Source organism: Leuciscus leuciscus, assembly GCF_965113295.1.
Source record: "Leuciscus leuciscus genome assembly, chromosome: 10".
In the NCBI taxonomy this organism is placed as follows: domain Eukaryota; kingdom Metazoa; phylum Chordata; class Actinopteri; order Cypriniformes; family Leuciscidae; genus Leuciscus; species Leuciscus leuciscus.
This window is the reverse complement of record NC_138734.1, coordinates 19,675,597-19,691,019: the sequence shown is the minus strand read 5'-3', so window position 1 is coordinate 19,691,019 and position 15,423 is coordinate 19,675,597. Positions and strand designations below refer to the sequence as shown.

The window sequence follows — 15,423 nt, the reverse complement described above, 5'->3', positions numbered from 1 at the left end:
TCAATAAATTCCACTAGAAACAAACCTTGTTGTATTATTTTAATTGAATACTGTGAAGCTGCTTTGATACAATCTGTATTTTGAAAAGCGCTATACAAATATACTTGACTTGACTTGACTTAACAATATAATCCAAATATAAATGAAAATATATTTATATATATAGCTTTTAATTTATTTAGAATATAGTTAACAATATAATCCAAATATAAATGAAAGTCAAAAGCACATTTTGAGTACACAGTCATACCTGGAAACAAATCCTATTCAGATTGGCTAAATGGGCAATTCTACAGAATTGGTTCAAAGTTAGAGTGGAAAACATCTTAAAAAAAAAAAAGTATTTTCCACAAATTTTGTATGCATGCAAATTGTATAATATCCAAGGTAAACATTTCTAGTAATTGTGCAGTTAATTCTCATATTGTATTTTCAGAAAGTCTTGGAATATTTATCCTCTCCCCAAATTTGTCACTAATAAACCATAATAATAAATAATTTAATGAGAAGGCTTATATTGACCTATTAAGATTTTGTTTACATCTACCTTGTAAATATGTTTTTTGCTATTTTATTAAAAAGTTTTCACATGTAAATAAACAACAATTAAAATTTTAACAATATTTCAAGTGTAATCTTTCTTTGTAAAAAGCATACATTTTATCATACGTATTTCAAAGTTAAGGATTCATTAGTTTGAATATACATTGGAACAAACACTATAATAACATCTTAGTTGATAACTCAATATACCTACTTTATTCTTAACAAAACATCCCATACTATAGGCTATATTTAACATATGAACATAAATTGGCAAACAAAAGCTTATTTGATGTGGCAGTAGTCTATTTTACAGTAAAAACTTTATAATCTATCTAAACTAGTCAACAAAATCTTGTCTAAACATTCCTATTTCATCTGTACTTTCATTTTTATGATATATTAATGTAGGGCATGTAATGTTAATTTGCAGTTTAATACGTTGCTTATACAAAGACATTTTATTTCAACATTTCAGTCGATTTTAACTCATCTCAGTGTAGCAATATAGTTTGGGAAAAGCTAAACTAGTAGATGTGTTAATTTTCATGTAAAAATAGCATGTTCACTAATGTAAGTGCCTGTAGTAAACTACAGCACGCATTCTGTGCCATTCATTCACACATAGACACACGATTCAAATTGAAACAGTTTTTTTGCGGTTTACTCAATATCGTGATTAGAACAAAGCCCTTAAAGGTGCCCTAGAATGTGTTGAAATAATATTTTAATTTTGTCCCTGATATCTACATAGAGGGTATGTGGCTTAAAAAGCCATTTAAAATGTCCAGAAAAGGTTTTACAGGTCAATTTCCAACCCTATAAATTGGCCCTAGAATGAAATGGTCTGTTTTTACCTTATTTGGAAGGGTCATGAATAGTAATGAGGAGTTCTGCTCTGATTGGCTCTTTCACTGCGGGCTCATTACAAGAGCTCAGAGAGTCACAGCAAACAGGTCCGACGTGCAAATGGAGAGACTCGGTGTACAACCGTATATGTTTGAGCCGGTTTCAGACGACGATGCAGAGTTTGAGGAACAAGCGGTTGTTTGTAGAATGCAAATGGACGTTTCGGAGTGGTAAGTTTATTCATTATTTTCAGTACGAACTTAACAGTCACGTCAATTTTAGAATTTTTAGAAATTCAACCACTCAATATAGTCAATGTTATATTTACTATGCTGTTTTATTGTGATTTTTACTTTACCTATTAATTACAAAAACGTACTTCAATGTCAATCTTTTTTTACAGGTGTACTTGTGGAAATTGTGCACGCATGGGCCTCGAGAGAGAAAATGTATGTTGCAAGGAAATACCACAGGTGTTTCACTACTACACTGGATAGAAATATATTCAAACTATGTTTGTACTTTGTGCTTCTTCCAAAGTATGAAAGATTACTGTAAATAACAGTGCCATTATGATTTTCTTCTTTTTTTTTAGGTCACAAGAAGAATGACACAAGTGCCGAATACGATTTCATGCATGATTGACCATCCTGGCCTTGAACCTGTGTGCCTCAATTTATATTCTTTGCAAAATGCAATGAATGTATATAGAGCTGACCATGGTCGTATTAGGATCAGAGGGTTTGAAAGGTATGGCCAGTTTCACACACTTGTTACATTTTGTGTAAATATAATAGAATTATATTACAACCTTATTACATCACGAGTTTAATGCATTGCACAGCTATCCCGTATGATTTTAAGTTATAAAAGATGAAACATGCAATAATGATATATATTTATTGATGTGATGCTTTTATTGTGTCTCAAGAGCATACATACATGACCCATAATGACATGTGAACAAAATAATAAATAAAACACAAAATATATTTTTCTGTCTCTACTACTTTCTCTGCAGGCAGTGCAGACACCTGTCCTACAGGTGGTTTGTCAGCTGGTGCTGGGGTTTTCTGGGTCAAAGTGTACGTGTTGTCATCCCTTCATGTGTGGTGCTGCGTATAAGAAGAGAGTTTCCTGATGCTGCTGGGCAGTATGTCGGATTCAGACCCCCCCTTGACTAAAACGTGACACGCGTTGAGCAACAGCTTCTTCCATGGAAGGTCTTTCAAACTGAGAAGACAGGTCCGGCGGCACAAGAACCTGCTGTATGCCATCCAGATAAGGAAGGGGATCGCGGACAACCTCTTCAAAGACTGTATCCATCAGTTTGATGACATAGCCTGTAAAGTATAAGTTTTTTTTTTTTGTAATATACCTTTTATTTGCACATTAAGTATTGTTTAAAATAAATACTTTTTTGGAAAAGCTTACAAAATGTTGCCTCGGTTTTCACTGGTTTGACGGTGTATCCTCCCTTTTTGGCCTTTGGAAAGTGAAGCTTGTATACAAGTTTCCCTTTAGATGTTGTCAATTGTGTCCGAACAGCATTCTCATTGAAGTGCATCGCTGCTAGGTACAACCTAACGGATAAGACAAACATAAACAAAAATTGTTCATATTGTCAAAGAGAATAAATCAAAATTTGTATTTATCATTCAAATTAAAAAAAAAAAAAAACTTTCTATACTATATATACTTATACTAATACAGTAAATCTATACCATTATGTAAACTATAATCTCAGAAAGAAATTAACTACGCTGTATTTTGGTTCTGAAAACTAATTTGCCTAGATAGAAAACAAAATTATTTGATGGTGTTTTAGCCCCCAATGGCTCCTTAGAGGCAGGTAACCCTAACCTAACCCTAAACCTAACCATCCCATTGCTGACTGGAAGGCGCTGTTGGGGACTAAAAACACAAAAAAAGGGTATGTCCCCTTTCAAACATAATGGTATATGTGTTGTGTTCAGAACTATGTTCAATGTGTGAGGGAGAGAAGACATACCTGCATAGCATTCCAATGAAGGGGAAGACAACATTTTTAGGTGCAAAGTGCAAGATGACTTTGTGAAATGCCTCCACAGTTGATGTCTGGTAATGTGGGCTCAGCTTCTCTACATCTGAAAGGACTCTCTTGTTTATCAGGACCCTATGAAGCTTATTCAGCGCTGTTGAACCTTGGGAGAAATCAGTGAGATGTTGCATATATAAACACATGAATATTGTAAGATGAACATAACATGCTTTTTATTGTTTACTTGGGAAATAACACATTGAGGTTACACACCTGGATGAAACCACTTGCTATTGTCCTTAGACACCCTTTGTTCATGTTGACAACTAGGGAATGCTGGGTCAGAATGTGTGTGAATGTCTTGAATGTGGTTCATGATAGAGGTCCATTTGGCTACCTTCTCAGTTCCTGAATCAGAGCTGCTGGCACACCAGTACAGGTGGTTGGTAATGCTCTTATGCCACTTCTTCACCAAACTACAGTCCTTCTCTTTGGATATTTTCTCCACCTTCTTTGACATTCCTGATAAAGTCAAATTGAATAGCAAAAAATACCAGATTTTTTTTAATGCAGTAATCTCAGAAATATAGATATCTATTAAACATGAATACTTGACTTTTTTTTTCTTTCAAAGACGCAAAGATTACCTTTTGCCATGTGCCATACATCATAATAGTGGGTAATGTTACGATCCTTCAAAAACTTTTGTATCTGGGGGTGACGGTCAGTAACAATGCAGTCCAAATTTATACCCCTTTCCTCGAGGAGGTCCAAGCTTCTTCTAAGGCCCTCCTTCTCCATGTGGTAGCTTCCCCCTACCTCGTTGCTCTTATTAGAAACACACAAGCATAAAATGTATATGTAATATCTCCATCAATTAGATACATAAATTACTTCTCTACTTAAAAATTGCTGTGTATGTTATGTATGCATTATTTTATCTATGAAATTTGCAAATATTTTTACAAACTAATACAAAAGGCAAAGGTGTCAACTGCTCACATGACATTTAAAAACGGTATATTTACAAGTTCTACGTAGTTATACATAACAATAGTATGTTATCCATAGTCTGCATTTGAAGTACCTGCACCAGCTGTATGTCTATTATGTTGTTGGTCTGCAAGTTCATCATAGTATAGCTAGAGATGGTATTCATCCCTCCTGGGATGGTGCTGATCTTCTCTCTAGTAATATGGCACATTGTCTTAGAGCTCAAGCATGAATTGGGGCTCAGGTCAGGAAGCAGACAGACTGGCTAAACCGACCGTCTGCTAGCTGTCTCACGTCACCAAGGTCAGATAAATCCCATCACATAGAGCCTATTTCACCTAGATATCATCATATAGAGTGTAAAAAGGTTCCACTAGAGGCAAGTGTAAATGAGAACCCAAATGCAGTTTATTATAAACAAAACCAAACATGAAACAAAAACATGCCGTGGCATGAAAACTCAAAACAAGACATGAACATGAACGGGACTTACAACAGTGGTTACAGGAAACAATACTTGACAAAGACACATGGCAAACATGAGGGCTTAAATACACACAAGACTAAAGACTAGACAAGGGACACCTGTGAACAAACCAAACTTACTAAAAAAAATATCCAGCGAGAGAGAGGCAAAGAAAAACGCCTGTTCTTAATTTATGTTGCTTTGAACTTTTTTCGTTTTGTACCGTTTTAATTTTTTAATTTAGCTGCAATTTCTTTGACAATAGAAATTTAAAATGTTGCAAGAATAAGATTCTGTGTTTCTTATTTTGCATCACAAAGGGAATAAACTATCGATGCAACCCTGTTTAAATAAATAAACTGTCCCGACACTTTATTCATACCTTGAAATGTGCGATGGGTTTTCAAACTTAATTAATTTTCTTTTACATTTTCATTGTTTATTTTTTAATTGAAAGCAATACTGTATTGAAAGTATTTTTCTGATTTGTTCGATCTGTTTTGAAAAATGTCTTCCGTTGCTATGGCCGGGTATCACTGTCAGTCATCTCAATCTCGTGAATGATTCACACACACACAAAAAAATAATTTAGCAGATTTATATTTTTACATATTCAATCAGTCTCATTTTTGTTCAAATAATGACATATATATATATATATATATGTAATGATGTGGAGGACGCAGTAAGATCCAATTGCAGCTTTATTAGAATAATCAACAGGCAGGGTAAATCAGGGGCAGACAGAACAATGAAGATAATCTCAGAGCAGAAACAGAAAACAGGCAAGGGTCGAGGCAGGCGGCAGGAATCACAGTCCAATGAACAATCCGGGTCAAGACAGGCAGCAGAAGAATCAGAAGTCGGTATAAACAATCCAAGGTCAGTAACAGTTCAGCAAACACAGGGAAAACGCTCAGAAATTGTACACCGGGGCAATGCAATACTTCGCAGAGAAGTGGAGTGTGGAAGTGGCTTTTATGTGTGTGTGAATGAGGTGCAGGTGTGTGTAATCAGTGCAGTGCAGGTGTATGAAGTAATCAGTCCAGGTAGATTCAGGATGGGAATTGTAGTCTGTGAGTAAATATGATAGTCCGGTGTGGAGTGCCCTCTGGTGGCTTTCAAGGGCACTCCAGCTGGTGACCGTTACATAGCCCCTCCCCAAAGAGCGGCTTCCAGACGCTCAAAAACTGTCCAGGTGGGAGGTGGCCCGGAGGCGGATCCGGGGGCGGGATGGAGGGCCAGGTCCGTGGAGCGGAAGAGGACCTTGAGACTGCGGTAATACGGAAGGCCAGAGCGGAGCAGGCTGTGCAGGCGACCAGGGCGGAGCAGGCTGTGCAGGCGACCAGGGCGGAGCAGGCTGTGCAGGCGACCAGGGCGGAGCAGGCTGTGCAGGCGACCAGGGCGGAGCAGGCTGTGCAGGCGACCAGGGCGGAGCAGGCTGTGCAGGCGACCAGGGCGGAGCAGGCTGTGCAGGCGACCAGGGCGGAGCAGGCTGTGCAGGCGACCAGGGCGGAGCAGGCTGTGCAGGCGACCAGGGCGGAGCAGGCTGTGCAGGCGACCAGGGAGGAGACGAACCTTCAGGAGGCCAGGGAGGAGACGAACCTTCAGGAGGCCAGGGAGGAGATGACCCTTCAGGCGGCCATGGCACAGGAACAGACACCGGCTCCGGAACAGACAACGGCTCAGGAACAGACAACGGCTCAGGAACAGGGACAGACACAGGCTCAGAGGATGCGGTGGCCATCTTGTCCGAAGACACAGGTGTGGAGTCGGCCATCTTGTCCGAAGACACAGGCGTGGAGTCGGCCATCTTGTCCGAAGACACAGGCGTGGAGTCGGCCATCTTGTCCGAAGACACAGGCGTGGAGTCGGCCATCTTGTCCGAAGACACAGGCGTGGAGTCGGCCATCTTGTCCGAAGACACAGGCGAGGAGTCGGCCATCTTGTCCGAAGACACAGGCTCGGCGGCGGCCATCTTGTACGGAGACACTGGCCTGGCAGAAGTGACGTGAACAGTCTCTGGATCGGCAGAAGTGACGTGAACAGTCTCTGGATCGGCAGAAGTGACGTGAACAGTCTCTGGATCGGCAGAAGTGACGTGAAGCTCTGGCTCGGCAGGACTGACGTGAAGCTCTGGCTCTGGCTCGGCAGGACTGACGTGAAGCTCTGGCTCTGGCTCGGCAGGACTGACGTGAAGCTCTGGCTCTGGCTCGGCAGGACTGACGTGAAGCTCTGGCTCTGGCTCGGCAGGACTGACGTGAAGCTCTGGCTCTGGCTCGGCAGGACTGACGTGAAGCTCTGGCTCTGGCTCGGCAGGACTGACGTGAAGCTCTGGCTCTGGCTCGGCAGGACTGACGTGAAGCTCTGGCTCTGGATCAGTGCGCTCTGAGCTTGACGGGACCAGCGGCAGCGAGGGCTTTGAACTGGGTAGGGCCAGCGATGAAGAGGGCTCTGAACTGGTTAGGACCAGCGATGAAGAGGGCTTTGAACTGGACAGGACCAGCGGCGAAGAGGGCTTTAAACTGGACAGGACCAGCAGCGAAGAGGGCTCTGAGCTGGGCAGGACCAGCGGTGAAGAGGGCTCTGAACTGGACAGGACCAGCGGCGAAGAGGGCTCTGAGCTGGGCAGGACCAGCGGCGAAGAGGGCTCTGAACTGGGCAGGACCAGCGGCGAAGAGGGCTCTGAGCTGGGCAGGACCAGCGGCGAAGAGGGCTCTGTGCTGGGCGGCAGGACCAGCGGTGAAGGCTTTGTGCTGGGCAGGACCAGCGGTGAACACAGCTCTGGACTGGCGTGAAGTACAGGCTCGGCAGGAAGATACTCAGGCAGGAAGGTCTCGGTGAAACATGATTTACGCAGGATAGTCTCAGCGGGACGAGACTCCTGCACGATGGCCCTTATGGCAACACGTACTGACCTCAGCGGGGAATCGGCCACACTGGATACCAGTCCTGGACGATAATAGACCGATCCGGTGACTAGCTTGATGGCTGGCGTGACGGGAACAGTCTCTGGATACGCCCCCTCAACAGTAGAGGGCTCGGGGAATTCTGCTAAGATGTAACGAGGCTCTGGACGGTCTGCTGAGACGTGACGGGGCTCTGGAAAATCTGCTGAGAAGTGACGGGGCTCTGGAAATTCTGCTAAGACGTAACGAGAGTACGGGGAGGTATAGCAGAATTCTGGTTCAACGGGTGTGGTAAGTTCATGGGAACCCTCATCCACAGGGCCCGCAGAAAAGGATGATCTGCTTAACCTCAGAGCGAATTCAATATATTGACATAGAGTCCATTGAGGGGTGTTGTCAGGCATGAGATAATTTAACATGTCCTCAAGCCCATATCGGAAACAATCCTTTAAGACTGCCTCGCCCAAGTCTACCCCATGGCAGAGCTCACAAAATTGTTCAACATATTCCTCTATAGATCGGTTACCTTGACTGAGGCGGAAGAGACTGATTAGGGGGTCCATGGTGGGTCTCGGTCTTTTCTCAGCTGCTGGATCTGAAGTGGCGAAGTATTCTGTAATGATGTGGAGGACGCAGTAAGATCCAATTGCAGCTTTATTAGAATAATCAACAGGCAGGGTAAATCAGGGGCAGACAGAACAATGGAGATAATCTCAGAGCAGAAACAGAAAACAGGCAAGGGTCGAGGCAGGCGGCAGGAATCACTAGGGATGGCTGACGCGAAACAGTCGTTCCGAAGCTTTGCGAGATCCCGAAGCGCAGATGTTTCGAAACACTGATCCGAAGCGTGATTTAAAACACCCATGTCACGTGACTATGGCCAAACGAAGCCTCAAAGTGTTTAGTGTTTCACTAAGTGTTTCATCAGGTGTGGTCCGCCGAATCAGCGTTTGATTGACACGGTCGGGAACAGACCACACAATCGCGCACATCTGTATAAAAGTGAAATCAACGCATATTGACCTCGTGGGTTTTTGTGAGAGGAGTTTGATTTTGAGATTTTTGGTGATATAGTGACATAGTAAGATTTGATTAGTTATTGGCTATAGGCTTACATTTAAATTTACACAACACATTGACTGATAGGCTAGAGACAGACAGAGTATACATATAGTGACACATTAATAGATACATAGATATACATATAGACAGCTAGATTAATAGATAGATACATATAGATTATAGATACATATATAAATACATAGATAGATTATAGATAGATACATATATATAGCCTACATAGATAGATTATATCTAGATACATATCTAGACACATAGATTCATATATATAGATACATAGATAGATTTGGATAGATAGATAAAATGGAGGCTCCAAGAGATGCCGTACATCTGTGGTGTGGGAGCATTTCCGTTTAGAAATCCCAAATAAAGTGAGATGTGTGTATTGTGATCGGCAGCTAGCCTACTGCAACAATACATCATCCATGATGCGCCATTTGAGGAGAATTTGAAATTTGCGTATTTGCCCAGAACTCATGATCCACTAACTTACTGGAAAGAGAGAGCAGTAATCTTTCCTCATTTGTATGTCCTAGCTAAAAAATATCTTTGCATGCCAGCAACAAGTGTCCCTTGTGAGAGGATTTTTTCAAAGGCTGGAGAAATTATCTGTAAAAAAAGAAGTAGGCTAAGTCCTTCCACAGCAGAGAAGTTAATATTTTTTTAATAAAAATCTCTAAAAAAGTGAGACATTGTGGCTTGATTTCTTTTAGTAATATTCATTTTTCAATATTCACAGGACCAAAATAACATTATGCACAGTGAGGAGCCTATAGGTTACAAGCTTCACATATTAGAAAAATACAATAATAAAAAAACTTTTTTTTTTTTTAATGGCTCGTCAAGGTTGTTTCAGATCAACACCTGCAAGTGACCACAAGGTGTCACCGTTGAGACGGGTGTCGGTTTGATTCGAAGCCTCGAAACAATATGGCCCATTTGGTTCAACTGTTTCATTGCTTCACGAAGCCTCGATCTGCCCACCACTAGGAATCACAGTCCAATGAACAATCCGGGTCAAGACAGGCAGCAGAAGAATCAGAAGTCGGTATAAACAATCCAAGGTCAGTAACAGTTCAGCAAACACAGGGAAAACGCTCAGAAATTGTACACCGGGGCAATGCAATACTTCGCAGAGAAGTGGAGTGTGGAAGTGGCTTTTATGTGTGTGTGAATGAGGTGCAGGTGTGTGTAATCAGTGCAGTGCAGGTGTATGAAGTAATCAGTCCAGGTAGATGCAGGATGGGAATTGTAGTCTGTGAGTAAATATGATAGTCCGGTGTGGAGTGCCCTCTGGTGGCTTTCAAGGGCACTCCAGCTGGTGACCGTTACAATATATATATTATAAACAGATAGGAAACTTACCTTTTAAAATGCCGCAGTTGCTGCTGTTTTGCCCTGTCACTTGCGCCACCCGGTATAGCCTATAGTCATTTCGCGAACGACTTTGAAATTCGACTGGTTTATTTTTTCTGCGGCAGTAATAGGCATTGTGGTTGATTATTTATTAAAGAATTCAATTGATAATCATAACAACAAGTAAGCCTATTTAATTCTGAATATAACAAAGAATGCTTAAACCGACTAACATCGGTTAGTAACTGCAAGTCCTGAAAATGTTTTAATTTTACGGTAAATTATTTTAATTTATTTCACTGTTATGTTTCAGTTAATAAATCTACAAACACATTAAAATAACACGAAGTAAATGACAAGTAACCTATTGACATAGCCTTTCTAAATGATAGAAAAACTGGGCACACAATGTTAACGTGTGTCTACTTTTTTTAAATTTAATGAATTTGAATTCGTTTAACCACAAGATTTATCTTGAATTTATCTGTGACCTCAGCTCAGATTACTGCCGCGGCAGATTACGTCATTAAGAGAATAAACTGACACTTTTCAAAGTCTGTGATTACAGCGCCACTCAGCGGTAAAAGGCAGCAAATACACATCCCAATTTTGCGGTAAAAGTCTCATTCTGGTTGTCCACCATCTGTATATATAACGGTTACTTGACTTGACTTGATATTAAACTAAAAATGAAACTAAAAATGAAAAAAAATATATATATATACTGTTTGATTTAAAATTTAGAGATTTCACCCCAAAAAATGTTCAGGACAACAGCAATTTTGACAGAACTTGTGTTTATGCAAATTGGAGGAGATTGAACAAACTGATCAAACAACATAAAACATTTTTTTTTTAAACAAATAAGAGTAAACTATTTTTTTGTACAGGTACAATTTCAACCGATTTTGTAGTTTTTACCTACAGAATGCACACAACCACAGAATATTCTTAAATTTTCGAATGTCTCTTTTTGGAATGTTGACACAGACAGAGTGATACCACCTTTCGCATGTGCTGCACTGAATCTGGTGAGGGAAAATTGTGACAATTAAACTTTGTATACTTTTATATTAAATCGAACATTCATTTACAAATAAACTTTAATAATCTTGCGACATGCATAATAAAGTAATATTATTTTCAACTTGAAAACATCTAATTAAATAGTAATCCAATGTACAGTACAATAATGAAACTATTTTATCTTTATTTACATACAGTTTTTCACAGCTTTGGTGCATTTCTCAGATCAGAAATGAAATTCTCAAAACTACTTGTTCAACCTCCACATCCTCTATTCACTTTGTTCATATTATAAAACTAGTTTGTCATTCTTTTGAACAAGTTGTGAATGCTTTGGTACAGTCATGCTATTGATTATGTACAATTGTCTGCGGTTTCCTACATTATCAGTTGCTAATGCCATGTTGCTTAAAATGTATTAAATATTTATCTGTGCAATAGTCTTACCCCTCAAAACATCTAGTCATTAGTTCATTGTATAAGTCATTAAATGCAAAATGGTTGATCTAGTAGTTGTCATAAACAAGCATATTTTCTACACATTTCTATTATACTTTTTGAAAATGTGCCATGAATTGATGAATTGTGCAGGTGAATCTTGACTTTCACTGCTGAAGATAATGTAGATCAATCAATGATAAACCATTTCTCTGAAATAGCTCAAAGTTGCACCTTCAATATATACTTCAACCCTCAAGTATATACACATAGTGCTGTTGCATGCAAAAGCAAAGTTCTGCCTAAGGGGTCTTTCCTGTGTTTTCCTTGATAATGTTGTGGTTTCGCCTTTGTGCCCCTATTTCTTTTTATTTTTTATATCACAATAATATTGTAATGTTTTTTTTTTTTTTTTTTTTGCCTGACCACTAGTAAAAGTGTAACTGTGAATCCTATCCAGTCTTTTTCAATCAATAACTCACATACCGTAGTGTGTAAATTTGTACTTTTCAAATGGATATATGACATACAGAAATGCAGCTTTGTAAATTCCAATACAGTAACTGTTATCAAAATGGTTGCCATAGTTTACATTATATTATCCCTCCAGAGTACACTGTTATATTAACAACATGACTCAACATGAACAACATGACACAAGGACTTGTCTGATGGCACTGACATGTTCATTGACACAGATATTTACTTTTGAGAGATGAACTAAGGATTATGAGCAAGAGACTGGCTTTTGGCTAATCCATGGTGTTTTGCTATTTGTACGAATTGTTTTGAGAAATGCACTTACTGTTTTACAAATGTAGAGGATGATTCGAGAAATGTATCAAAGCAACAGAGAAAAACTGTCTATAAAAGTACTACAGAACATTTGCTATAAAGTTATTTCAAAGTTAACTGCATACTAATTACATAATTATCTACATACTAATTATTTAAGTACTTTTACTAATTTAACACTTGAGATCTATTTCTAATAGATAATTTAATAATAAAATACTTAGAAAAGGACACAAACCCATGTATTCCGACCCACAAGTCCAACAGGAGATTCTTGTCCACAAAAGGAGCAATGATCCTTGGGGTTGAAAACTGTAAATACATTTTTTGCAAATCAGTGCTCTATTTGAACGGTTCAGATTTTTAACTGACAGACAGACAGATAGATAGATAGATAGATAGATAGATAGATAGATAGATAGATAGATAGATAGATAGATAGATAGATAGATAGATAGATAGATAGATAGATAGATATTATTATTATTGTACTCAGTAAAAATGATTTACACTTTATAATAAGTATAAATAGAAATAAGTGTTTCCAAATCAATTGCAAATTTTATAGTTAATTCATGGTTTATTTATTGTAGTCTCTTAACTTTTAAATTATAAATATATTACTATAGTATATACAAATAGTGAATTCTTCATTCCTTTTCAGGGTAGAAATCAAAATATTTGAATTAGGTCATATGTAAAGACTAAGATCATGCTTGAAGCCATTATAATAACCAATAAATATTTAAACAGTATGTTTTCAGTACCATTGTAAAGCCAACATAATAATACAAATCAAACTCGCCACTCAAAAATGACTATAGATCAGTTTGTGGGAGCCTTGGCTTTTCATGCCCATGTGTAGTAAAAGAGCACTCACACTGAAGGATCAGTGCAAGATTCTCCTTAATTGTGTGCTTACAATACATACCTGATGCTTCTAGGATTGTTCCAGCCACCCCCTTACGTAGCTCGGACAGGAGACGCATACGGGAAGGTATCATTATTTCAGATGGTGTCACTGGAAATGCATCCACCACCTCCTTAGCCATCTGTATGGTAACATAAATAGCATTAAATAAACTTTCAAAATAAATTAGCCATAGCAGAATAAGAAATTTAAATATTACACTGTTGAGGTTATGTACAATTTTGTCTTGTTTCAAGGTTAAATAATTTTTTTACCTGCATGACATAAACTCCACAGCTGCAACCATCTTGCTGTATACTGTGGTTCAAGACACCATGTGTCCATGTCACATCCACCCAGTCGGTCTTACCATGAAGTTCCTGCCGCATTTTGAAGTATTCTCTACATGCGTATGAGAATTGTATGTTATTGAATTTATAACCAGGTATCATTTAACTAAACTGTCACCAAAGTTGATAATAACACAACTTAATAATGTACTGTGTGATCATAAAAAAAGAGAAATATTATAATACAATACCTGAATCTTTCAGCAGCAAGTTTAGATTCTTCTTCTTCATCTATCCCTTGGGGATCCACCACAAAGACTTTCTTCAATTTCTTATCGAGATACTGTAAAAACATTTAGTTTGGTTAGTTTAACAGTTAGTTAGTTTGTCTATGTACATAAGTAATTAACTATGATTTGGAAATGGTTTTACACACCAGAAATTTCCAGTGGTTTTTATGCACTTGCATGAAGCCAATCATGGCATCATATTTGTCAAAGTTGACCTGTAAACAAGATGAAATATTATTAAACTTGTCTTTCTGACCTTTTAATTTTGCACTAAATAACAACTGTAAAGTCTAACCTTTCGGAAACTGTGCCTTGGCAATTCAGACCTCTCCCCAAACACAACCACACCGGCAGAGTAGTGGTTCAATAAAAAAAAATGTCTTCCATTTGGTTGTGAATTCAACAGTGCTTGGATGTAACTTTCAATAATCTGCAATTATTAAATAAAATGAAATGTATTACCCTAAATTGTATTATAACAAATAAACTAATATTTGTCAATATCATTACTCATTAGCCTACCAGTAGTGATAGTAAAACTTCATGCACAGTATAGTTACTGTTTAACATTATATTAACATGAATATATAAATCCACAGTATGCATCAAACATGTAATTTTAATTATAAGATTAATCACTTTCTGTATACTGTATATTGTCCTTTCAAGTACACAAATAGCTTCATGCGTTGTTTCACATAAAACTCTACCAGTACAAATATTAAAATGCATCCTAAAATGTTTGTTAAAATATACCATTTTGGCATTTAGTGGTGGTTAATTTAAATCCGTATTTATGTAACTGGAGTATATCAATGTTTGGTACTGTAGACATAGGCTATGATTACCTCGCCTTTCAACCAGTTGTGTGGTTTCAGGCTTTTGAATTCAGTCAGACGGAGTGTATAAGAGACATCCTTGTCAATTGATTGAATTACTGCAACCACAACTTCGCTGTCTTTCGAATTCCAAAAAGCCTATAAAAATTAGATTGGAGAGAAAAAGAATCAAGATTCACTGCACACCAATAAATTCCTTTGTGCTGGTTTTACTTTGTGTCCATTTTCATGAACATATACAGTATAGACAGTTAACTTTATAAAGACTTTGTATAAAGTATTGCTTACTTTATACTAAGTTCCACAACCACACATCATGTGTTTATTAATGTCTAGAAGTACAAAGCTGAATAAAATGTATTTGTATATACTAGTGACAAGAATTGATCCGTATTTTTATATTATTTTTTTATGCAGAGATGTAATCAAGTTGTTTTGTGTTAAACAGTGAATGTTTTAAACAAACACATCAGCGGTGTCGGCCGGAGGTAATAACAGTTACAGGGAACATAGACAGGGATTTTAAGTTGACAACTCAACTTAAAAGTAACTACATTTTCATGTTAGTGGAATTAACCCTTAACAGAAGGACATTCACGCATACACATAATATAACAAA

General features: G+C 38.4%; 3 protein-coding genes and 2 long non-coding RNA genes across 5 annotated transcripts in view; 3 read left to right on the top strand and 2 right to left on the bottom strand.

The window, feature by feature from the left end:
• Positions 1–15,423, top strand: part of LOC309508671 — a 342,418-nt gene that overhangs the window by 178,413 nt on the left and 148,582 nt on the right. The window lies entirely within an intron of this gene.
• LOC309508176 (extracellular calcium-sensing receptor-like) overlaps positions 1–15,423 on the top strand; it is a gene marked incomplete at both ends in the record, with an annotated part of 114,830 nt that overhangs the window by 14,721 nt on the left and 84,686 nt on the right. The gene's annotated exons all lie outside the window — the stretch shown is intronic.
• Positions 2,205–4,616, bottom strand: LOC309508177 (uncharacterized protein; the record flags this gene model as incomplete). Its single annotated transcript, XM_082182701.1, has 6 exons — positions 2,205–2,735; positions 2,827–2,975; positions 3,404–3,575; positions 3,686–3,934; positions 4,060–4,240; positions 4,500–4,616. The coding sequence occupies 6 exons, from the start codon at positions 4,614–4,616 to the stop codon at positions 2,557–2,559; spliced, it is 1,047 nt and encodes a 348-aa protein (XP_082038827.1). The 3' UTR covers positions 2,205–2,556.
• On the top strand, positions 5,677–7,070 carry LOC309508461 (uncharacterized protein). Its single transcript, XM_082183105.1, has 2 exons — positions 5,677–5,947; positions 6,162–7,070. Exons 1-2 carry the CDS (start codon positions 5,932–5,934, stop codon positions 6,884–6,886), a joined length of 741 nt encoding a protein of 246 aa, XP_082039231.1. The 5' UTR covers positions 5,677–5,931; the 3' UTR covers positions 6,887–7,070.
• LOC309508627 lies at positions 11,017–13,748 on the bottom strand. Its single transcript, XR_014209619.1, has 4 exons — positions 13,661–13,748; positions 13,407–13,527; positions 12,714–12,787; positions 11,017–11,244 (listed from the first exon to the last, which is right to left on the bottom strand). It is a non-coding gene; the product is annotated as an uncharacterized lncRNA (long non-coding RNA).